At 45.6% G+C, this 25,489-nt stretch overlaps 2 protein-coding genes across 8 annotated transcripts; one reads left to right on the top strand and one right to left on the bottom strand.

The window, feature by feature from the left end:
* The first annotated feature begins 195 nt into the window (after positions 1 to 195).
* On the top strand, positions 196 to 25,424 carry LOC106743251 (vesicle-associated membrane protein 2-like). 5 transcript variants are annotated; one of them, XM_014616897.1, is made up of 4 exons: positions 22,819 to 22,938; positions 24,035 to 24,121; positions 24,558 to 24,880; positions 24,974 to 25,424. In XM_014616897.1, the coding sequence occupies exons 3-4, from the start codon at positions 24,562 to 24,564 to the stop codon at positions 25,027 to 25,029; spliced, it is 375 nt and encodes a 124-aa protein (XP_014472383.1). In that variant the 5' UTR covers positions 22,819 to 22,938; positions 24,035 to 24,121; positions 24,558 to 24,561; the 3' UTR covers positions 25,030 to 25,424. The 5 variants fall into 5 exon arrangements, with proteins under 5 accessions (XP_014472386.1, XP_014472387.1, XP_014472385.1 ...); XM_014616900.1 differs by lacking the exons at positions 22,819 to 22,938; positions 24,035 to 24,121 and adding an exon at positions 196 to 255; XM_014616901.1 differs by lacking the exons at positions 22,819 to 22,938; positions 24,035 to 24,121 and adding an exon at positions 22,277 to 22,372.
* LOC106743249 (vesicle-associated membrane protein 2) lies at positions 688 to 22,073 on the bottom strand. 3 transcript variants are annotated; one of them, XM_014616895.1, is made up of 6 exons: positions 21,578 to 22,073; positions 14,881 to 15,098; positions 13,229 to 13,308; positions 12,797 to 12,848; positions 11,755 to 11,813; positions 5,347 to 8,484 (listed from the first exon to the last, which is right to left on the bottom strand). In XM_014616895.1, coding segments are annotated over exons 1-5 (366 nt in total). In that variant the 5' UTR covers positions 21,580 to 22,073; the 3' UTR covers positions 5,347 to 8,484; positions 11,755 to 11,799. The 3 variants fall into 3 exon arrangements, with proteins under 3 accessions (XP_014472378.1, XP_014472381.1, XP_014472380.1); XM_014616892.1 differs by lacking the exons at positions 5,347 to 8,484; positions 11,755 to 11,813 and adding an exon at positions 688 to 3,539; XM_014616894.1 differs by lacking the exon at positions 11,755 to 11,813.
* Positions 25,425 to 25,489: the final 65 nt, after the last annotated feature.

Genomic DNA, 25,489 nt, shown 5'->3' with positions numbered 1-25,489 from the left:
TTATCTGCTGATCATTCGTGTCGTAATTCATCATTGACGTAAAATAATAACAATAAATAATAGAACGGATCTAGCTGTAACGGGTCTAACTGGAACATATTTCTCCGCGATACCGGTAGATGGCGTTAGATAGTCTATTAATTGTGTCTACGCTGTAAACCGCCATTGTCTTTAATGAAGAATGAAGTCGTGGTATGATTCAACAGCTGGTTAGAGGTTTCCTTTTAATTTTCAAGTAGCACGATTCGACAGCGGGTGAGTTTTTATTTTCAAGTACTATCGACCTCTCCCTCTCCTTCCTTTTATCATCTTATTGGAATCCATTGGAATTCTATACACAACAAACAATTAAAACATATTGACTGTAGACTTAACAATATAATAGGTTAATATTATGTATGTGTATATCAAAGACACCGCACGAACGTTATGCAATGAAGAGGTGCAATTATTTTTCACAACGTTATATATTTAAGCCTATAATATACAGTAATATATCTCTAGTTTATTCATCTATTATTTCTCGATATACAATCTGTTGTTCCTTTCGGTGAGATATACAACTGAGAGAATACTGCAATTATAATTCTGTTATTCGTACGTAATAATGTATCAACAGCACCTAACGTGTCAAAGCATTTCTCTGTAGTGGCTAACTTACAAATCTATCTTTTAGTTTGTTCTTCCTTTTTTTTTTTTAATAGTTATTATCGGTGTATAGACAGCTTATCGAATCTATATTATGACCTGATATCGAGTGAAAGTAGCAGCACAGTGTTCCGTTAAATAGAATACGATTAATACGTTGGTTTCTCGTTTCCTCAAGAGACAGCAGCTAGTTTCGAATTTCTTTCTCTCCCTCTCTCTCTCTCTCTCTCTCTCTCTCGCAGAGATACATCGCAATCAACCGAAAATTTCGCCACAAGCGATGATAACGAGCACCGATGATACTGAGCGCTACGATAAACATAATATTATTAAAGTATACCAATCGATTATCGTTATTTGTTTTATGCTAATATTTCTTCAGAGGGCTCAATTCTCTCGCGAGAGATTCGATCCGATGATTGACCACTACGTCGAAATACAGTAGTAGGAATCAATAATTATCCTTTCTACAGTTCATTCGCTTTCTATGGTACATTCATAAATTAAATCGCGAATTGTTCTCAGTTGGTTCTCGAAGGAGCGCGAGTTTTCCCGCCCTCACGTGAGAAGTTTGTTATTTCTTTCCGAAAGTTCGTCCCCGAATTTTACATAGATAATTCTTAGGTGATACTTGGAAGTATAAAGACTACTACTTTAGGAAACAATATGCTCTTTCAGTGACTTAACATACGATATATAAAGTAGTATTGATAACAATTAAACGGTGCAAAGGGATGTGTAGCGCGAATCGTGTGTCCGTTTTACGAAGTCAAGCCGAATATATAATTTTCGTCAAATCACGCGTTCCGCGTCCGATGTAACAGCGATGTGTATCAATCCCGAATGACGTGGAGGGTTTGTTTAACGCGAAAGTGAAACAATTCCATCCGAGAATCATACGTTGCCGGAGATAACAATGCCTCGCGCGCAGGCGAGCGCGAAAACAAACACGTTCACTTACACGGAACACCCTGTACGCGATGCCCTGCACTCGGAACATTGTCGCATTTCCGTCGCTTCTCTTTCGTCCCCTTTCATTGGCAAGTGAGCACGCACAGTATCCATATTCAACGCAACCCCTTCATCGGCCATCGCCTATATTATTATCTCCTCCGCATTTTGATTCGATACTTTAACATACGAATAATTTATATGTATATATGTATATATATGTACGCGTGTGTAGATTTAATCTCTTACATTGACAATTCGTAATAATATGTATGTACATATACATGTATATATATATCTGGATGGTCGGATGCGCATGGCCATGCATCCTCTCGGTGAACGGTACTTCGCGTTGCTGCCTTCTCGTAGCGATTAGCAGCTCAGCAGAATCGAAGAAGGGCCCCTCGCGCGCGCTTTCATCGGAAACAGAAATAAAAGCCCGCCCCTCCTCCATCGTGGTGATTTCTTCTAGTGGCCTAGATATTTATGCTCTCTCTTTCTTTCTTTTTCTCGAACGAAGAAAAGAACGGTCGATATATGCCGCTTCCACTCGAACGAGGCCCCGTAAGCTCGACTTTGCGAGTGATACACACACGCACACACACACACACATACACACACGAAGTCGGCGGGAGGATGCGGATTCAGTGTGAAATGCACACAGTGAAAGTAAACTCTAATCGCTCTACGACATAGTAATCCCGAAAGAGAAATCTGCGCGCTACACAATTATTAAACGGTGGTAATCGGTGGGTGAGAATACTGGGAGAGGTACTGGGAGAGAACTATCGAACTACGAAACACACCATAAGATAGGAAAATAATTCGGGCCCGTTAAAAAATTTTTCATACGTAATTGTGTATAGAAAATATGTCCATATATAAATATATATGATTATATATGATTATGTATAATTATATATATATATATATATATATATAATTATATACTAAGATGTACATTTATACATAATCACACATGTAACTCATTATATATGTTTATATATGATCATATATAACTCTCTTTACATCATCACCTTCATATATAATTATATATTTTCACATATGGACAAATTTCATGCATGCTATTTCATATATAATTATATGTTCAATTTCATATAATTATATCTAATTATGTATAATTATATATGAGCAATTTTTTGACGGGACGTTGAATCGATCGAACGCGCGCGAGCGCGGGGGTGGATCGAACGGTTCGCTGCAACGATGATACAACGAGGCGTCCGCGATTCCTAGAGCCCGCTTCGGGTACGATTCCGCGACGCGAATCCTGAGGAACAAGTAGGGTTGGGAGTTAAATATTTGTTTTTTCTAGAAATAACTCGTTACCGTAACTCATTATCCGTTGGAAAAAAGAAAGTAACTCATCATTGTAACTCATTCTGCGAAATAACTCGTTACCGTTGCGCAGGAAGTCACTCCCAACCCCCAGAGAACGCAGGTCGTGAGATCGCCTCTCATGATCCTCGCGAGCGAACCCTTCGGTATACGATCGCGAATTCCGGAGTCGAGTCTCGGCGTTCGAAGCGCGTCGAACAGTTTGATTTCCTACGAAGATTTCGGACGAGAACGTCGCATCGTTGTCAGGGTCGGTCCCTTTCATCCTCTCTCTCCCTCCCCCTTTCTCTCTCTCTCTCTCTTTCTTTCCCTCGCTCTCTCGCTCTCCTCCCGACGACGAGCAGGCCGTCGCGCTTACGCGACACTGCGTATACCGTCGTGCAGGTCGCCGGTAGCGACGAGCGCGGCTCCGGCGGTTTGCGGCGGGCCACCGGCCGCACCGCCACCAGCCGCACCGCCACCGGCCGCACCGCCCGTCGCTGTGCCAGGTGCGGCTGGCTGCACATTCGTACCCGGTAGCACACCCGGCGGATAGCCGCTGTACGCGGGCGGGGTCGGCGTCGATTCCGGCATGAATTTCACTGAAATGTTCAAGCGTCAGTCGTATTAGTATATCTTAATCTGGGTGGGGCAACGATCGGTCAGGCTGATTAATTCGCGGGGGAGGGGGCGGGGGGGTCAATTCGCAATGAAACGGCACACGACGCTTTCTCCTCTCTCGTCTTTCTTTCCTTTCTTTCTTTCTCGTCCGAAAATTCGACCTTGGATTGTCAATTACGCGGACGACTCGGAATTTTTTTTGTCACACTCGTCAAGGAAAACGTCTGCGGATCGGACGAGAGAGCGGACAGATGTGCGATCTTGCAACGGGACAAATGCACGGAGGGTCTCCGGGTCGAGACCCCGGGTCCGCGTGGAATCGCGAGAAAAAACGGGTCGCGCGAGGAGAAGGCGATTTTCGATCTTCTCTGTCGGAAAATCGACGGACTTTCTTTCTCTCTCGCGCATTTCCGAGAGAATCGCAGGATGCTGTGTCGTCACTATCTATCTACGGTACAAAAGTGATGTTGTACTTGACACTTTTTATTCCCACACTTTTTTTTTTATAACGATTAACACACAGAAACATATAATTTGGACAAATGAAAAATATACAGGTTGTGTACAACGCTAGAACGCACTCGAGAAGTTGTATTAGTATCTTCGTTTTGTTGTTGCCTCTTTTTTTTTTCTCTTAACAGCTGTTATATTACAGAGTATTCTCTCTCTCTCTCTCTCTCCCTCCCTCCCTCTCTCGCTCATTCCCTCCTCCCTTTTCGAAGTGACTCGATCTTCCGTTAGGTAATAAGTGTTTAGGTATTGTCGCGTTTTTTACTTCAAATCTCGTCACGCACCCGGCACCCATTTATACACTAACGACAAGTCGGAACAGTTGCACGAATAGACAAGTGAAATAATAGCGTAGCGACTTTTTAATTGGACACATAAACACACATCACTGACTGGATCCTCTACTTCCGGCACAATCACGGGGCAACGTGAGCCTATACGGTATAATTTTCACGTTTCTAATAACAGCAATATCTATCCGCGTATCTATGTGACCGTGGAAATGATATAAAAAAAGAGCTGTAAATCGAGAACGGTGTGTGTACAACGCGAGGAAGTGCGTAGCCTCGCAACAATTGAATCTATCATCGAGTCGTATCGGTAGGAATTTCTCTTTAATTTAACGCGCGCGGATTTTAAGGGGAAACGCGTCGTAAAAATGTGTATAACGTTATAAAAATCGACCGACGATCGCCGGATCGCAAGGGCCGTGCACAGATCGCGAAGCGAACCGAGAGAAAAGAACGAGAATGGAAGCAAGAGTTTCGCGACGAGCGAGAAGCCAAGTAAAAGATATATCACGTAGATACACCGGCATACAATAGCAAATTTATTGTTCTTACCTCCTGCTTGGATTTAAACGGACACTAGGCTTTATAATGATCCTCTTCCTGGAAGGCGCGTTGCGATACATTCGTTCGTGGGTAATTTCTCGAAAGATCGTTAATCGCGTGACTTTCGTTCGGCCGTGATCGAGCAAGGAGTCTCTCTTCGGAAATAAAAAGAAAAAACAAAGCAGCCTCCCGGTCTTTTGTCTCGCGTGTAGCGCTAATGACTCATAATAATGAATGATCGAACGAAACGAACGTGTTCCGTTTCATTGTCGAGCAACAGCAGAAAACGTGAACGACACGGTGTGTCGGCGAAAAGACAAAAGAGACCTTATACGATCGAAGCGAAAGCTTCACGATCCAATCCGTAAGAAAAGCAAACCAGAGAAGCCACAATCGTGTCATTCCCCAACCTTCATCACTTCCTCACAACTTCAATTCTCTCAACTACGCAGTATATTTCTTTTTTTATTCGGTACTGTACAATGTTCAAAGCATCATCATCATCATCATGTGTTCATATTCGTTATTAATAATTAAGGATACGTCGACGGTTAAGATATGACGTACAGCTATGTGTTTATAGTTCGTAAACATAGAATGATCGTTTAAACATCATAACTCGCGGACTGTGTATGCGGCCGCCGTTTCGCGACTTCGCGCCAGAATTTCTCATTGGCCGATCGGCCGATCTCCGGTTATCCGCGAGACTCCGACAGACAGTCGTGGTCCCCAATGATCCCCCCATCACAGATTATCATCCCAGCGGCGGGAAAATCTCGCGAAAATCTCACGCGATCGGTCAACTCACTCGCGTTAAATTGTAAAACCAATTCGGCCGCTCTCCCTCGCTCCGAACGGTGGCAACATTATTAATTTCATTTCTCACGCGATTAACGCAACGATTAGCTACACGATTAGATGCGCAATATCGGTCACTCGATGGGATGGGTATCTCGATGAGTGTTCTCACCGTTCAATTTAACAATTGCGGCCAAAACGACGCGGCAAATTTCGGTAGTTAACATCGACACCTCTCCTTTCGCCTCGGCTCTCGCCTCTTCTAACTCGAATATCAACGCGAGAACGAGAAGCGAAATCGTCCAGCGTTTTGCCGATCGACACGATGAAAAGTTCTCCCCCTCTTTGGGAATAAATAACGCTCTCTCTTTCTTTTTTCCCTTCCGGTACCTTCCACGCACTAGGAAGTCGTCGGCGAAACGGCGCCTGTCATTCGCGCGACGGAGCGGGATAATCGGCAGGAATAATCGCGGGCAGAGGGGGAGGGGATTACAGATAGAAGGATGGTCGTTTCATCTGACGAAATTATTGCTGTGTCAGCAGCATCGAAACCAAGCGGGACCGACCAAACTGAAGAGGGAAGGGAACATGGGGGGAGGGGAACGACGAGATCGACGGTCTCGTCGACGTTCGATCGATCGGTGTTGTTGCGCGATACACTCTCAACGCTTTGTCTCGCGGTTGGACGATAAGAGGATCATCGAGGATAAAGCGTCCCGGTATCCTCGACTCGCGTAGGATAGGATACACGTCCCTTTCTCGGCACGATCATGTCCGCGAAACGGTAAAGCTCCCTCCCTCATCGTTGTCGTCGTCGTAGTCGTCGTCATCGTCGTTGTCTTTGTCGTCGTTATCAAGGTGATCGCGCGTGTGTTAGCCGTTTATTATTATTATTATTATTTTTTTTTTTTAATGTATCGTTATCATCGTCGTAATCATTATTATTAACATGTATACATAACATCTGTAGATAATTCTTCTTCAAGCCTTAAAACACGTTACCTAGAGCCGCGTCGCCCCGCTGCACCGGGGCGCCTTTCTTAACCGTATTCTCTTTCTCCGCTTCCCCTCTCTTTCTCTCTCTCGAGCGCGCGCTCTTCCCTTTATTATTCTTTAAAATTCTCTGTACACAGGCTGCTCGGAAACGTTCCAGTGCGCCGTCTTCGACGAAGGCAGGCGATCGCCGCGGTTTCTGTTTCTTTCACGTCTATTTTTTTCACGTTCGTTTCTTTCCCCCCTCTTTCTTTTCTCCTCCCTCCCTCTCCCTCTCTTTCTTTTTTCTCTCGTTTCTCGGTTTTATCCTCCCCCTCTCAGTCCCTTCGATCGGGTTTGTTCTCCTTTGGAAAGATGCGCGGGGATGCAACGGGAACAAAAAAAGATGGCGTGATACTCTTCGACGGGTCGTCGTTATGAGTTGGTCGATAATTCCTATCTCGCGCGAGAGTATGAGGGACAAATGATATATTATTTACAGTATGTGAATTTATATATATACATATACGTCTATATAAAGTAAATGCTCGATATACACGTGAGGACGCGTCGCGCGCTACCAGCAACTGCCTTCGTCGGAGAGGTTTTACGAACACCCTGTCTATACATATATATATCCTATATATTTATATATATATTTATATATATATATATTATATGTCGCTGCTACAACACGAATTCTCTCTTTCTCTCCTCCTCTTTCTCCTAGCAAATCTCTCTCCGTTTCTCCGTGCACAACAACCGTCTCTCCTTCGCTCTCCCGTTCTCTCTCTCTCTCTCTCTCTCTCTCTCTCCCTATGCTAATTAACGAAGATGGACGAAGGAAGGCGCGATGTATTTCATCTCATCAATCAACCGCGAAAATCGAATCGAACCGAAGGAATTTCGCCCGCTCTCTACTTTCGACCCCTCTCGAAAAAGTCGTCGGACATGAGTCTCCCCACAGAGACCTTCAATATTGTCACCTGTCCGGCGAGAACTCATGTTTAAGAACTTACACGCAGCTTAGCTTCGCGATCATCCAAGTGAACAAGGTAAATCGACACCTGCCGCGTCGTCATTACGCGAACAACGCGATTAACCCCCGAACAGGGACTCCGATGACAATAGTGCTCGTGATTGTGGAATTAATAATGATAACGATAATAAAATGAAAGTAATAATAATAATAATAATGGAAATTTTGCGCGGAACAAGAAACGCAGTAAACGCGCGCGCTCTTCGTCCATTCAGCGAGACACAGAGGAGACAAACTCGGTTCATCAGCGTGGACCGTCACGACCTCCGCTTGATCCTCGATCCGAAAAAACTACTACAAGGGGTAACAGGAAAATTTCGTGGTCGTTGCGATGGCTCTCGTCGTCGTTCCCGCTCGGCTTGACGTCGCGCTACTCGATCCTTCCCGCCAATGCGCCCGATCCTTCCTCCTTGCCGATGAATCCCAGGGTCCTCCGCGATCGCGACCGATCGAGCGAGCCCCGCGCGATCGATCCGACGTTACGTGAACTTTGGCAGAACCCGTCGACGCCTCGTCACAATTTCCGTCTCGCGACATCATTTTCGTTATTATATCCGTCCTTTTCGTCTGAAAAACCACCGTTTCACGCGTGCCCTTCGTCTTCAGCCGCCACCGCTTCCTCTTCTTCTTTCTCCACTTCCACTCCCTCCCTTTCTCCTTCTTCTTCTTCTTCCTTTACTTCTTTTTTCTTTTTTTATTTATTGTTGCGTTATTTTACGTTAGCTTTACTCTCTCACGTTCAATTTTGCGTATTGCTGCCGCCGGTGACGCTCGCTGAAAACAATAACAACGCGTTTGTTCCCCCTCACTTGGCTCAGGTCGCAAGGCCGGCGATGGTTCACCATGCCGTTGCTGCTAATTCTCCGTCTCTTCGGACTTTTTAAATGTCTGTCTTCTCGCTCATTCTCCTCTTTTTCCCTTCTCCCTTCGTTACTATTATTTCTTTTTGCATTTTCGCATTACTTCTTCGCATGCAGAAAGATTCGGCGAGCGTTTCACGAGCACGTGATGGACGAACAAAACGAGATAATCGCGAAAGGCAAAAGCTTCGACGTATTTCACGAATATTCAGAGAGACATCGCTCGCGTCGAGAAGTTACATCTGCTTTCGAACGATCGATAATTCTGTCGCGCGTACGAGGAACAAATGATGCATTATTTGTAGTTACCGTATACAAGTCGCGTCTGTATGAAGCGAACGTCGATATAAAGGTGCGAACGTGCGCGATTCCCTGGCGAAACATCCTCGCGCTTTTTCCACCTTTTCAGAACCGCGAGACATCGCCGATCGATTATTGTACGTAGTCGTAACGTTATTCGCATCGTTGTTGCTGTCCACGACGTGCCGTTTTGCAAGCTGAGATCATCGGCAGAGTTCGTCGCACCGAAGCTACACGACAGCCCGTTTAGCCGAGGTTAGATAGAATTGCATGCAAGTAGGTCAGCTTATATGCGTGTGTACGAAGGCATACTCGGCGCACACATACACACACACATATACACGTGAAATTCGGTGCGCACGAATTTCCCCCCTGCGATATTAATTAACGGCAGGGATGAAATTTCGCTCTTCGCCAGAAGTTCCGTTTTTCTTTCGGGAGGAGTTCGAATGCAGTTCGAACGCAGCAACGCGAATGTAAAATACGCGGATGTTATTATTGTTAGAGCGGGCCTCGTTGGAAATTCTGGCTGACGAGACGTTTCGCCTCTTCCCTCCTCTTTCTTTCGTTCTGCCGCGTTTAGAAGCAGTTTTGACGCATTCCACATAATGCACAAGCCATGCAACGACAGCAACGACGCCGGCGGTTTTTCCATCGAGGGAAATAATTAAAATCGATCGCACATGCTCCGCAATAAGAGGTCAAGCACGAAGCGCGAAGATCGTCCCAGAAGAAAACGAGTTAAGTCGATTCGTCCCTACGACATCGAAATGCATATCGCGAGATACGCATTTCCCGAGAACACGGTGTATGAGTTTCGGGCTGTATCAGCTCGAAGAATGTCACTTGAGAAGGAGAAAGAAAAAGAAAGAATGAAAAAACGAAGGATGAAGAGTAGGAGAGAAACATGCAAGTATAGAATGAGCACGTCTGCATATGTTACGCGCGAAACAAAATATAAATAGACTAAGATGATAAGATCTCTAAGTGTCATGAAATCAAGTCAACCAAAAGTCGTAGAGTCCGCATAGAGATTTTTACTTTTAATAAAATCAAAACATTTGCGTTACCTTCGCGTCTAATTGCGAGAAGTGCGAGTTTACCGGAGAAAGTTATACAAATAAGGAAAAAAAATATGTTCTACAATACGTGATGCGATATTGTAGATTTTTAAGCGGAGTCTTTCGTATACCTAGAGATAGAAAAGGTCAAATAATAAGATAATGTGCTCGAAGAAGATTCAAATTGCACTTCGGCGGAAGAAGAGAGAAAAAGATGAGAAAGTTTTTGTATCAAGTGCAACAATAAAAATCATAGCTTACCGTACTGAAGAGTAGAATAGGGTTAAACAAAAACTTTGAGAGACCATTTTTTGTTGTTGTAGTTGTAGTTGTTGTTGTTGGGTAAAAATTCTTATTGTTGTCGGTAGGAGCGATTTTGTGCTTGTTGTTGTTGATGTTGTCGTTTGTCGTTGTGATGTTTTTCTTTTCTTGTGTTTTCATTTCCTGGTGGTATTTTATTATCGTTTCTTTGTTTCTCTTCCACGATTCGCGAGCCACAAGTCTCCTGTTTCACGCATTGACACACTCTTTTCGCTTTTTCTCTTTTTCTGTTTATATATATGTATATATATATTTTTTTTCCGGCTTTTCATTATGTAATCGACCACCAGAGAAAATTGAAAATCACTGCCTGGGACCAACTTCAGAAAGAGGATACCACCGAAAGTACAGATAGACACAGATAACAACGATTACAGTAGTAATAATACACACACACACACACACACACACACACACACAACACACACAGAGGACAAGGTATGGTGGTATTGGTGGCGGAGAACATTCCATCTTAGAAATAAGCATCTTCTGTTCGTTCGTCGGTTTCACTTTGAGGGGGAACCGACGATTACGTTTCGTAAGGTGGACTCGCGCGCGACACATCTATATAGATGGAACGCGAGAAATGGGACAAATTTGACGCTAAAGTTATGAAAATATCGTTACACGTCACTTCTTTCCGTCCTGGGGACTTTAAAGAGACGCGCCAGAAACGTCAACGGACAGAACATTCGACAAAATTCCTCCTAGCGAGAAAGACGGACGACATTCGCGGATCGCTCGTACTCCGTTGATTTCGTTGATTTCGCAACGCCTTCAGCGTTGTTTCAGCGTGGAGAAGAATCCAGGAATAACAGGGAACGTCGTCGAAAATTTATGAAGCGCGCCGCGCTGTATCGTCAATCAACAGTGATTCTTAATTGGGAGCGTTTCCCAATTAAATCGGCGGCTCATAAATATGCAACGATTCTAGGAGGAGATGGAGTGCAATCGGGTTCTTGTATGTACGGGATACATGTATATAGCAGCAGAAATACCAGCAAGTATACCTATCACAGGCAGACAACGTAACATCGACTAGAAGTGCCAGTTTTATAAATGCATGAATTTCCCTCGTGTGCTTTCGAGCGAGTTCAACGAGAAATATATAATAATATTATTATACAATAATATTATTATATTATCACGTTACATTGTTACAGTAACAAAACATGACATTTTCACCGCAACACGGTTGTGAATTTACGTTTGCAAATATGAAACTCGTGCTCGTTTAATTCCTTATAAAACTGGAAGCACTTTGGTATTATTCGTGACATCATCAGAATTACGGAAAATGTCGAAAGCTTTAGGAGTAGGATTATCTCAGTGTCGGACGGTTAACAACGAGAGCTCGGGAGAGTTGAACGGGTTCTGTACACATTCTACATGTAGGAAGAAGAAAAAAAGGAAAAGAAAAAAAGACAAGACGCAGGGGCGATTCAAACGGGGGAGTGAGAAACAACAATGATACGCAATGTCGCAATTGTCTTGCTTTCTACCTTCAGACTCACTCACACACAAATCTCTTCCACGAATCAGCGCGCCTACATGAAGTTCGCTAGATGAGAAAAGAGAAATACATTTACATTTCACACGTTAGATGATGAATGGACAGAGGGAGTGAGTAGGGTGACGGCTACTTTTCTTTTTTTTTTTTTCAAGCGGATCGCACACAAGGTGTCTTTTTCGCGCGTCTCGCGCGATAAAGACGCACCGTTGTAAACGCGAGCGACACTTTCATATGTAAAGCACGAAAAAAAAATGGATTACTCTTGCTCAAGTGAATTTCTCATCGTTCATAAACTCGAAGCGAGACGAGAATCCCAGTAAAACGCAAGCGGAAACTTTCGAGAGGATTTCTCGCGAGCATCCAGATGGTCGTCGTCGTCACTCAAAGCAAAGCACGGTAAACAGTTGGTTTCGACACTGGGTCTGTCGAGGAGAGGTATCATTCCCGAGGGATTCCTGTACGAATCCTCGAGAGCCGTGCGAACAAACTCGCGGACAAACAAAAACAAAAACAAACATCGCTCATCGTCACATATCGTCGTTCCTCGCATCGTGCAAGCACAATCGTCCGGCACGGTAGATGTCTCCTTAGCACGAGGGATACAGAGAGACAGTGTATAGCCAGGCACGACCGATTCAGGCCAAACAGTGAATATATCGCGAAAAGCTATCAGCGGCTTTAAACGGACGTTCACCTGATCGTCGTGGAAGTAACCACACGGTACTTGTGCCCGTGTGTATCGATTGCAAGCTCGACAGTGAACATTAATTTCTCCACGACTTTATCTAAATAATAAACTCTCGAAACGCGACGTCCGGTTGGTCAAACCACACGATGGCAGCGATCGACGCGATGCCAGCCACGGAGTCGTGGCGAACGCGATCGTTAAGACAAGATATAACTCTGAATTAGTCGCACGAAATTGGAACGAGAGATATATACATCAACAAAATGGTTACAAAACATTGAGACAGTTACAGTAGTGGCATTGTTGACAGCTGCGTTAAACAACGTGTCAGTGAAACACTTACCGACAATAATGGCCAAAACGATTAAACCGATGACACCCATGATAATCATCATCTGTTAGAAAGAGAGAAAGACGAACGATAATTAGCGGAGTTACTATTATTATTATTATTAAAATAATTATCGTCGTAATTATTCGTGCATACGAAACATGGCGTAGTTTGTGAAATGCGTATTCCGTTTTATGAATATCACGGAGGGGAAGTTGTAATAAGAGTTATCACAGAATTTTGCCGCGTTGGACCCGAATTACAACTGAAATTATGACGCATGTTGTAATCTTCAGTGATGTACTTCACTGAGGCGCATCATTAAAGATTACAAAACACATAATAATTTCAGCCGTAATCCCGGCACGGTCCAGCGTTTGCCAAATTTTCACCGTGAATATAAATCTGAAAAATACCCGTGTAACAACGAAGCGCAAGACTCACCTTTAGGTTTTGTAGCCAAAACTTTCTCTTTAGTTTCCCTGCTTGCTGTTCGAATTGCGATGCCCCTTGCTGGAGTGCATCTGCAAAAGTCAATTGTGCGATATGCGTCAGCATCGTGGCTTTGCCTCGGACACGGTGACGCGTAGCTTCGCTCGGCAAACATCGCGCAAGAAACGCATTTGCCCGGTAATGCGTTGGTGCAAAATTCGAAGTGTATATTTAGCCGCGCATGCAATGATAAATGTTGCGTGTGCATGGGCGGACTGTGTGTAAGGGAAGATCTCGCGTACGTACATATACACGCACATATGTATAAATGTATACACACACACACGATGCCACGTTGTAATGTGGCATCGATTCGAGCGTGTCACAGTAATCGATATCAACGTGCAGTCAGACGCGCAGGGTCGAACTACTTTATTGCCGCGTTGCGATGAATGGAAAGTGTATTCTTCGCGCGGACATATTTTCCATCCAGTCCTCCTACTCGCCGAGTAAGCATATCGGACGTGAATAATGATTTAACAGCGTGACGCACGCAATATAAATCGTGGATATAACGTGGAACGTATATAAATACGAGCGTCCATGACTACTACACTTTTTTAAATCCTCCGTCTAACCGTGGGCACGCATGTTTTTGAAGAAAGGCGCGCGAATTAGTCCCGGACACGTTTGAATCGCGAGTTTCGGACGTTAATTAATCGCTTGGCGTTCGTTAATCGGTAAACAGTGCGAACGTCTGTTGCGAAAGCGGTAAATAGCACGAAGATAGCGCATATACAAGGTGTTCGACGTAGTTCTTGGTATGCCACTTGTGTGCGCAGGTGGAATGGGTTAAACTGAGCGGAAGGTCCCCTGCCATTTTGCAAACAGACATAGAGGATTTTTTTTTGCTTAGAGTGGTCTAACCTACAAATATATGACAGCTGTTGTACCTAGCGACAGGCATTGATATATCGAACCTTGAACTTGTCTCTAGGTGCGATAGCTATCATATATTTATAGGTTAGGCCACTCTGGACAAGAACTTCCTGTAACATTTCGCAAATAACATGCGAATTTTCGAGTTATTAATTCAAGAAGTTTCTGTGCAAAGCTATTTTCAATGATTAGTAACTCGAAATCTTGCGTGGTTATTTGAAAAATGATAGAGGACTCTTCAATTCAGCCCGTTTTATCTGCGCGCAAGCTAAGAATTATCGGACACCTTGTATAGGATACTCGACGAATACATAGACGGCGAATGAATACACACGTACACAGAGAAAAAGTGATATTTGCAATTACATAATATAAAAACTGTCACCGTCGGGAAGATAATTTTCGCAGTGAGTGTCGATGTACCGTTAATGATAATAATTTTATATACGTATCGCTACTGTCGCTTCTTCGTTGGAGCACCGAGAAAATCTGATTAGCGCCGAGAATTTTAGCGGGATTAACCACCTTCCTCTCTCTCTCTCTCTCTCTCTCTCTCTCGATGTAACGGAGCGATTAACCCACGAGATAAAATCCGAATAATGCCGGGCGAATTACGAGCTCGAATTTACGGGCGGAGATCGGATAAATGGATCCTCGCACGCGGCGACTTCGGACGCTGTTGTGCCCGCGATGTAGGCCGAGTCCTCGTCAGCGGGGGTGCTCACCTGCTCGGTCGTCGAGCTCGGAGAGCTTCTGATCGCGCTCGAGGACCTTCTCGACGTTCGTCTTCATGATGTCGACGACCTCGTCGACTTGCGCTTGCGTCGCCTGCAGCCGCTTCTGCGAAGCGATCTGCTGTGGAGTTCGAGGGCCGCCGACGATGCCATCGGTACCTGCGCCCGCACCTGCAGCCGCATCCGGTGCTAGACCACCCTCGGAAGCCCTGGAATAAGAAAAGCCATGATTTCAAGTCACACGAAGAAGCGGAAAATGTCGCGCCGAGCTTGACGTACATTCGACAACATCGTTCGTCGCATTAAACGCGTCGCAGGTAATTATGCACATTTTCGGGGACGCGACTGCAATAGCCTTAACCTTGACGACGACATGGTAAGGTCATGGTCGATGCAGCCGCATCCCCCGAAATGCATAATTGGCGCGTGTTCCTCGGCACGGCCGAACGTAAGACGGAAGAGAGTTGAAGGACACGAGCGATATACGTGTCGTCGGGCGTGCTCCGCGACGCTTCTCGTTGGAAAATGCTTTGGAAATCACGTTAAATGAGCTGAGAATCACGTATTTATACGGCGAGCACTGCTGCTGCATATCGTTACGGCTTGTGCGCGCTGCTGCAGGATTTATTAGTATTTTCCGGAGAGCGCGCGAATGAGTTTATATTCCGCGGACCTCTCGAAAAAGATCAAATAAACAGGGACAGTGGTTGTCGCGTTGCCGGGAATTACGGTACGTTCCTGCACCATGGTGGTTGCTGCTTTTACCCCATATCGAACCGTGGGTGGAGAGAGTATCGCGAAAGAGCAAAGTTCATGACACAATTTCGCACCGTTCGCGCTACTCAATGGCGAAAACGTAGTATATACGCGATACGCGTATTAACCGCGTCGACGGTTCCGCCCGTTACGACGGAATACGACGGCATTCAGACGCGTCGTGGAAGATCCTCGTCTTCGCGATACATCAACGCTGACGATATATGATGCAAGGTGATCGCGTCGAGGCGAAAGGTCGACCCGGTAATGTCGACTCGGAGGAATCGTAATCCGGAATACACGTATGTGCACGAGCAAGCATCCGACGCGACATACGAGCATCCTCCCCCCTAACAGTCGCAGTTACCTGTTGTGAAAAGTTAGCAGGAGTGTCGATATCTCGCTCATGTTCCACGCTTGGATTTTTAATCGAACGAAAGAAACACGGGGAAAATATCGTAGCAAAATTTACCACGACGTTTTGCAACGTTGGACCATACCGGAATTATAACTGATATTGTTATATACGCTGTGCGAATCGAAATGTGTTATTTTTGTACGAATAAACGTCTAAAAAAGATATGTTTGATTGAAGCTCTTTTCACATATTTTCCGCCGTTTTGGGTTACTTCATTTGAAACATTCGATCGTGTTAAATTATAAGTTAACAATCGTTAACATAAGTTGACAATGTCAAATGACGTGATTTAAAACGGCAAGAAACGTGTAAGAAAAGTCTCAGCTAAAATAACACATTTAAATTTGCAGTGTGTGCAACCTAATCTCTGATGTGATGCACTTTATACTATACATCGTTGAAGATTACAACACACATAATAATTTCAATTATAACTCCGTCATGGTCCGTCACAAAATTTTGTAGTAATTTTCACTACTATATCCGTCTGGAAATTTTATGCATTTCTCGAACAGTTACTAAACAGTTATATTAACTTCTGTTGAATAACCGAGCAGTGAAACTACTTGGAACCCTCATTAAGGAGTAACGCTTTTCCCGCAGTTACTGCACGCAAAATATGCGTAAAATCTGAATTCACTTACTGAGCGAAGACAGAACAATAAATGGACAAAGAAGCTATTCAACTGATTAATAAGCAAGCTGCTCATAAAATGAGCAGTTTTGCCTTAGAAGTATCTTTAAATAAAGCTCTATTAAGTCCCATTTCCTATGCGGTATTGTTACAACTAATGAGAATGCATTAATACTAGACACATAACTGAATGGGTTTCTAGGAAAACCGCAACACTTTTATTTTCAGGAAAGTCTCTGTACGGTTTGAGGATATACACCGTGCATACCGATTGTTCTGCTGTAGTTCTTTTTTTATGGGATTTCCAGTACGAATCTTCCTTTAACGCAAAGATAGAGAGCAAGAGAGAGAAAGAGAAAGAGATGAAGAGAGATTTTTTCCCGAACCTGCCTCGAGTGCAATATCAATTTAATTACCTGCCAACTTATGTGCCGGCAATTAAGTTCTCCACTTGTTTTCCCATAAGCGCCTCGACTCACTTGGCGTGATATTCGCGCTCCTCACGAAATCAGCCCCCCCTCCCCTCTTGAAATTAATTACGCCGGGGATCAACGGGCGGATAAAGCGGAGCTTCTGATCTTTTCAAAAACTGAAAAGATTTTCGGAATCCGACGGAGTTTCGAGAATTTCGGAATACGGAGGGGAAAATCCGCTCGGTGATTGCGAAACGTTCATCTCGCACGGCTCACTTCGCAAAAGAAAAATTAATTCGCGATTATGCGCGATTACACGCGTCTACGTGTCGTAGGCCGCACGCGCGCGCACACATATACACACGCACGTGACGTAAATCGCGAAAATTACGAGAAGGCACGTGCCGTGCGTTGTTATCGCGGTATCCGCGATTTACGGGAAACGCGCGACGGCGCGACGTGTTAAAAGGCGGTCTCGCGGTGGCTCTTGCGGGTTTTATTTTTGGCAGACAATCGAACGACCGAGTGGCAACAAACGATCGATCGACTATTCGAACACCGCCAGCGGAATAGTTAAACATAGAGTCGTATACGTGCCACCCCGTATCGTTTCCATTGAAATGTCATGCGCGACTTCGTCGGCTGGGATATTCGGCCGTATTCGCCGTGACATTTCAGGCAGCGCCCCCCCCCCCTCGAATTTTCCCGGTGTCGATATCTACCTGCCTCTAGTCTCAAAGTTTGAGATAAAAAACTGTTTTTCCTAACTTTCCCTCGGCTTTTTTCTCGATTTCCGTCCCAAGGGTGCGAAAGTTCGTTTAAAAAAATTCATGCAAATTAAAAATGCCGCATTTTCTTGCTTCCGTGAAGAAGATAGGTATGAGGAAGGGAGAAAATCTGCGGAAAAATGGGGAGGTGGAAACGAACGGGTATTTTCGTTTTGAAACTTCGAAAGTGTATACACGTATCGTTACTCAGCGTGATTTCGCGTGGCCGTTTCGATTAGTCATCATCGGTTGGGGTGTCGTCTCTTTGCCGCGACTCCGAAAATTCCCGCCGTCGCTATGCGGCACTATCGCGCTCGAGATGAGTATTTGATATTCGCAGAGACGCTTTTTCCACACGACCGGAGAATTTCGCCGTACAGCAACGTGGCTGTCGTCCGAGGCGCCTGCGATCGCTTCGACTTTGCGTGACGGGCCGAGAGGGAGAAAGAGAGAGAAAGAGAGAGAAAGAGAGAGAGAGAAAGAGAGATATTCGATCAGCAAGCTTCACATGACGCAAAATGGGTTACATAAAGAGATTAATACACGGATTCCGCTGCTTTCTTTTTTATCCCTCGTTATTGGATTGGTGGACGACTGGCGTCGGGGCGGGATGAATTCTTGCGAGATTTGCATCACCGTGTCCGCGAAAACCGCGCGTTTGCAAGATCCGGGTTTCTCCTCGCGTACTTATCGAATTAAGAAATGCGTCAGACGACGTCATGACGTCGACGGATCGCTTCGCCGGGCCTTTCAGCTCCAACTTTCCGGACATTTTGTCGATCAAGCACGGCTGCTCCGGCGAAATTGTTGAGGATCGCCGAAGTGCCCCGGCAAATAACTATGCGATATTCATCATAAATGTTATTGTTATTATTATTCCCATTTATTAAAAGCGGGAAAGGCAGAAAAACCCGTTGATACACAGAATAATGGAAGTTACAAAAGTTTATAATAAAAAAATTAATACTATTTGAATATTATTCGAATCTTAAATATAGTTAAGACGAAATATTATTCTGATCGGGCCGGTGGGGTTAGGAGACTCAGACCATCGAATTGACGATGAAATAAAACATACAAAATAGGAAAATGTAACAAGGGATAACGTGAAGACTCCAATATTACAAAAGCGACCGGCACGATACGTGTGTCGTACAAATATCGCCGCGGAACTCCGTCGTTTTCCTCGATCGATATGCGAACGATCCGACGATGGTTCATCGTTCGCCGATACGGACGACACACGACGTGTGCGCGACGCGAACCTTTCCGTCCATCTAGCAAAGCCGTAGAACATTGCCGTAAATGTGCTCATCATTGATTATCTAAATATAGAAACTGCGAGCTGACATGTAGCGGCGCGCCGCGTCTCGCGATTGATCCTGCCTGTACGTACGCGTCCGCAATTAGGCTTTCGCGTCGAGCGCGGGCGAAATGCGCGCGGCAGAGCGCACCGGCTGCGCTAATTTTCGCGCTCGAGTATCGGAGGAATCGCGCGACCGATATCGCGCTCGATATCCGCTCTGATCCCCCCCACGATTAACCCGGGAATAGCCACATTTATTTTCCTTTACATGAACCGTCACTCGAACACTCGATATGCTTATTCCGTTTTTTAAATATTTCTTCAATTTATCCTCCTTTTTTTTCTTTCAAAAAGCGAGTAAATCTATATTTATGGTATCTCTAAATAATATTAAATCGTAAAGCAATCGATATTTTGTTAATATCAGTGACTTTTAACGGAATCCAAATAACACCAGGTGATTATTCTCAGGTTAAGTGCCTTTGCACGTAAGAAATTTTTCGTCAGTAACCGTGAGTCCATAAGAAACTCGACCGAACACGGTCGATCGTTCTTCCACCGCAAGGAGAATAATCAATCATTGATTGGGTCAATTTTCTCACGGATTTACGGAATTGCGGTTAGAAATGTCTAACATGCAAAAGACGTTTAAAGTTTCTGCAAATGCCAGACACTCGGCGACGATCGTGCGTCCTCCGGAAAGGTCGAGGTCCAGACTTGCCGGCCAAGTATGGCTGCTGCTGCGACGAGCGAGCGGCGCTTAAATTGTTCCGCATCCCTGTCGAAATCGTCGAAGATCGCGAGGCGATCTGACCGCGATAACGATCGCAAGTGTATTATTTCCATTTCGACAGATCGACGGGTGCGACGTGCGCAATCGAATTTATCAGACGACGAGTGAGTGTGAAAAAAACTGGTGGTGAGAAGGAAGCACACATGCGCGCGCGGCACGCAGCTGAAAAAACCACATTGAGTTATGTAGAAAGTGAGATTAATCGGTCTGCGACGATCCTACGTCGCGATTCAGTCGCTACGGAGCGTTCGGTCTTCTCCCTCGTTATTTCCCGCGGTAACGATAAACAACGTCAACAGACAAACAAACGAGGGAGATAAATGAACTTCCACTGTTGACCTTCAGCTGTGTAATTATCAGAGATCAATTTCCCCCTCTGATCGCAGCGGGAGAAATTTATGCGTCTGCGAGGCACGCGTATATCGTGGAGACTTTCCGGGGAGATCGTGGCTTTTTCATTATGATACATCACATCTCCGAAAAGAAGGTCGCGACATGTCGAGCCTGCCCGATGCAACGTCGTCCAAGGGAGGCCTTCCGCTTCCTCGATTTATCTCTCCCGACGCGGAATCGGCGAGTCGGGGTGCGCCGGCTCTGAGCTCCGTTGCATTCTATCGGAAATTCCGCTGTGTATGTGTGTGTGTGTGTGTGTGCCGCGGACGGGTGGTGCGAGAGGATCGATTGGCGACAAGGGTCCCTCGCGGCAATTGCGTCTTAAAACGCATCTTACAACGACGCCGCGTCGTTCCGATCCCCGTTTCTCGAGCGGCCTTCTCGAACGGCCGGCGATGGTTTTGCGCATTCACATCCGCAAAATTCATCGATCGCCGTCTCGTTCGCTCGCTTTCTGTCGCGCGCGCAAAACTCCTCGCACGTAAATCACGCGCGGGCGAGGAGAAGAAAGAAGGAAATACACACACGGCAGGTGCACACACACACACACCTACACACACGTACACACGCTCTTCGGGCGCGAGTTATAGTCTTCGATCTACCGTAATCGCTCGTCACGTTAAACGTAGCGCGCTCGATACGCCGCTAACGGAAGGCTCCTCGACGAGGAGCCAAGGAGGAGGAAAAAAAATACGCGACCGTTCTCAGGCGGAGCCTCCTCGACGCGGCGGTTGACGTTGCCAGCGCGGCGCCTCGCCGCGAAATTCACTCCCGATGCAGCAGCTCTAACGAGACACACAATCGCCATTTGTGTGTCGCCGCGCGTCGAGCGAAAACCGGAGGTACGGCTGGTGTCTCCGTGCGCCTCGTTCGCGACTTCGTCGTCGCGCTTTCCGAGCGAACGCGCGTTCCACGGCGAGCGCGACGAGGGGTGTCGGGAAAATCATTTCCCGTTGTAACTTCGAGGCTTTACCTCGCGATTATCCCGATTACGACGTCATCGTCGTCCACGTCTCGCACAGTTGCCTGCGTTTCGACGAGAAAAGCGACTTACGACAAATCAACTACATCGTCGAAAGAGAATGTTCACGATCGTCGCGTCAAGGGAGCGCGGATCGGCCGTCCTCGCCTCGACGGACGACGGCTCGGTCTCGTCGCGCTAGCCGTCCTGCTGGCGAACGCGGGGTAATTATCACGTGTGTACTCACATGCTCGTAGTCGATCGCCTCGGGCTCTTTCCGTTCCGGCTATCCTCGTCGATTTGATGTCGGTCGGCGGCCGTGCAAACCGTCGGGCGTTCGGCGCGTACTTTTCGCGAGCGACTGCCAGCGAGACTAGATGGCCGAAGGTATTGATAAAATTTCCAGCGGCACGCCGCCGCGCGATATTGCTGGCGCGCGCGCGCGCCCCCGTGGCGGCGCGATATATCTCGAACGCCGCCCTCGAACTTTGATTCCCGCTCTCGAGGCAGTCCCGTCCGCGATTTACGTCGGCGATCACGTCCCCGGCCGATCCGTGTCCCACGGGCGACGCTGAACGTCGCGATCGGCCGGCATTTCGCGCGCGAACCGTCGATGCACGATCACGACGGGCGCGCTTTCGAAAGCGCGGCGCGACTGTCCGCAAGTCGATCTCTCGAAGCGCGGCAGGGTCGACGCACCCGCGCCACTCCGCCGACTGCGCACGCCCGGCCGTCAGTCAATAAAACGTCGCTTCCTCGCAACCCTTATGCGCGAACACACCCTGCACGAGAGAGAAAGAGAGAGCCCCAGGAACGTATCCGCCTCTGCGCGGCGCCACCTCCGCTTCCTCGCGCCGTTATCTCGCGTCGCCGAGTCGCGGCCTTGTTTCGCGCTAGCTCGCTGATATAACCTCAAATTTTTCCGCAACTCGACGTTGACGTTCGTTCCGCTCGCTGCTTGTCGTCTGCTTCCTGCACGCGAAAGAGGACTCGGAGATGAACGTCCTTCGACGAACGTGGCTGCACAACGCAGTCGTCGCAGGTAGGCTCTCATTTCCACAACGAGGTCTACTCACACAATCGGGTCTTTTTGGCTTTTTGCGAGCGATCTTAATTCCAGAATCGCGAGAAGTATCGTATCGTAGAGCTCGACGAGACGTGCGGGAAACTCGCGCCAATTCTTGGACGTGTGCCTGCCGTTCGAACGTGCCGAGTCATGTGAATTGGCGGCCACTCGAGATACAATTTCAGCCGAATCGTCGGCTGTTCTTCATGCCACGCGAAGTATATTTTCATCATAGGTCAATTTATATGGGTCGTGAATAATGGAGAAGTAGATATGAAAATGAACGTTCGCCTTTGATAGCGCCGTGTGCGAGATGCGCGCAGAACCGCGGCCTTCAGTTTTCGATAGGTCGAAGCGATCCGACCCGAGCGTACGGTCCTGGCGACGCGGTGCTAATACGCGCACGAGCAACCGCAAGATGTATTATTTATGCCCCCGTCGCGATTTTCGTCGCGAGTCGCATCGGTGTCACAGTGAACCGCGCGGTGTCGAGGATGCTCCTGCGTTACTGCTCCTACGCTCGATTATGGCAGCTGGTAGCGGTAAGTGTTGTCCATTATGTTTCCAAAATAGTTTTTCGTGCGTATTTTCTCGTTACAACGCGGACGTTGCGCGTCATACATTCTCAAAATTGTCTCGCTCGGTTCTCCGGCCGACGAAAAATGGACGTCCGTAACGCACACGATTATTCCCAACTGACAGAGTGGAATTTCGGTGCGGGACTTTTGGGCGGAATTTCAGCTGCGACATTGCTCGATTATTGGCAGTTTACTTTCCCTTGTTTCCTTCTTCCTGCGTTCTTTCGATTGAGAGTATCGCGTTGGGTCGTGTAATTATACAGAAATGGCGCGGTGAAATGCTTGAAGTATTATTATAAAGCGTAACAAATAATTCGGTAGGCAAGAAATCGTTAATTACGATATTACATAATAATATTTTGTAACATGTGACGTTTTCAAATATGTAGTTCTTAATGTTGTAACATACAACGTCATTATTGACAACGTTTGATCCAAACATTAAAAATAATGTTTCTATAAACTGATGATTTTAATATTCAGGAATATTATATCGTCAAATAACAAATTTGAAAATATGTATAAAATATTGTGTCGAAATGTTTATAAAATCTGCATAATGTCAATGTTTCGAAAGATCGATTTGATACTTCTCGCTTACTGAAATATTTTTTCCCGGTAGTTACGTTTCGTGCTCAGTTAAATTTTGATATCTTATAATTACGTTATAATGCAATGCAATATGTTGGTATCGCATCTTGCCGCTCCATTTTGTGAAAAAAAAAACGATCCTTCGCGATTGAATTAGTGAGGGGAAGAGAGTTACCGTCTTTACCGATCAATTAATTCCGATTCGCGCGTTTAGATGGCACAGCGAGGCGTCCAACGTACCAAGCTGTCATCAATCGTATAAGAAGAATTTGAATTAATCAATAATTAATTAACAAGTTGTATTACGAGTCTATGTTAATTGTTAGGTCAAAAGTAACACTCGTTTAACTTTCCCTTCCGACCTCTTTTGTTTCCGGAGAAACACATTTTTATAATATTCATGACGTCATTTTTATCACCATTGATCGCCATATTCATCCGCGTCATTCACTGTTGTCATTGTACATAGGCTGTAGACGTCATCCCCGTTAAGTTGTCATTGTTCCTGCGGATTTTGTTCGTGTCGTTGATTTGTTTCTACGTTTGATATTCGTGGGTGAGTGAAACGAGCGTGATAAGATGCACGGTATTCAAATAATAACGGTAATGTCGTTCGGCATGTTGTACTGATGACTAAACGATGGTCTCATCATTCCTTGAGAATCGTATTTTTTCGCGGTTTTATTCGTGTACACTCGTGATCTCTATATTTATTAATAAAAGAACGCGATGCGTGTTTGTCGATCGGCCGAACGCGCAAATAACACTCTGGTAACATATGTGTGATTTTTGAGGTTATGGGTGTGTACTCATTATTTTCCCGTTGACGCGATTCTTCGACGAATCGTTGTACTACGTTACGTTTCGTACTTTGTTCGATTTGCCTCGTGGTCGAGAGCACGCAGTCGTTACAAACTGAGACATTCGACGAGGCAACTAAGATCACAGCAAAATCGGGTTAACAGCTTTTGTTTCTCGATTCCTTGTTTCAGGATTATGGAAGGCGGCGGTATATCAGGAGAAGGAGAAACGGGTGGGCCACGCAACGCGCAACAGGCGGGAGCGAGCAAAAAGTTGCAGCAAACACAAGCCACGGTAGACGAGGTTGTGGGTATAATGAAGGTTAACGTTGAAAAGGTACTGGAGCGAGATCAGAAGCTATCCGAGCTGGAGAACCGGGCGGATGCTTTGCAGCAAGGCGCCACGCAATTCGAGCAGCATGCCGGCAAATTAAAGAGGAAGTACTGGTGGAAAAATCTCAAAATGATGATCATCATCGGCATCATATGCGTTGTCATCTTGATCATCATTATTGGTGAGTACGCTGTACAAGCTGACTTATCTATTGTTACCTCATGCCTTTGACTACACATAGTTACCTGCTGTTTTTCTCCAACATTTGTAATAGCTTCAGTTGTACCGAGTTCATCATCGGATTCTTCTGACAACACTGCGCCGAAATGATAGCATTGTACCAAAGGTGGAGGACAAGGTGTTGTTCCGATTAACAATGTCTCTTATTAGGATAAGTCGTATATGGTGAAGAATGTAAACGGGTTGTAAAGCTCTGGAACAAACGTGATTGTGGATGATTATCGTCACATTTTTTAAATATGTACACGTATATTGTCCGCGTAAATTGGGAGCAAAGAACATGCCACACATATATTTTTGAGACTTAGTTATTATCGAAGCGCGCACAGTTATTAGACTAATGATACCAGTATTAATGCAGCTGGCCTTCTTCTTCGTAAAAACTGTTTGGTGGATGTGTTCTCACGATGCGTTGAGCCTTTGTTACATGATGCTTTATTATAAATTTATTGATGATACATAATATATGATGTTTATACACTTTTTCTCTCTCTCTCTCTCTCTATCTTTTCAGTTAACAAATGATACCGATGATCCTCTCCAGCCTTCC

This window comes from Dinoponera quadriceps, unplaced genomic scaffold, assembly GCF_001313825.1.
Source record: "Dinoponera quadriceps isolate SergipeBrazil2010 unplaced genomic scaffold, ASM131382v1 scaffold616, whole genome shotgun sequence".
Lineage (NCBI taxonomy): Eukaryota > Metazoa > Arthropoda > Insecta > Hymenoptera > Formicidae > Dinoponera > Dinoponera quadriceps.
The sequence above is the reverse complement of the archived record's forward strand: the minus strand, read 5'-3'. Positions and strand labels throughout refer to the sequence as shown.

Bases quoted from the DNA above. Each gene is read 5' to 3' on its own strand.
- LOC106743249 (XM_014616892.1), bottom strand. The intron at 12,849-13,228 runs GTGAGTCTTGCG...TCTTTCTAACAG, and splicing joins TTTGGCTACAAAACCTAAAG to ATGATGATTATCATGGGTGT. The intron at 3,540-12,796 runs GTAAGTGTTTCA...TGAACATTTCAG, and splicing joins CGTTTTGGCCATTATTGTCG to TGAAATTCATGCCGGAATCG.
- LOC106743251 (XM_014616900.1), top strand. From the start codon at position 24,562: ATGGAAGGCGGCGGTATATCAGGAGAAGGAGAAACGGGTGGGCCACGC. The intron at 24,881-24,973 runs GTGAGTACGCTG...CATTTGTAATAG, and splicing joins CATCTTGATCATCATTATTG to CTTCAGTTGTACCGAGTTCA.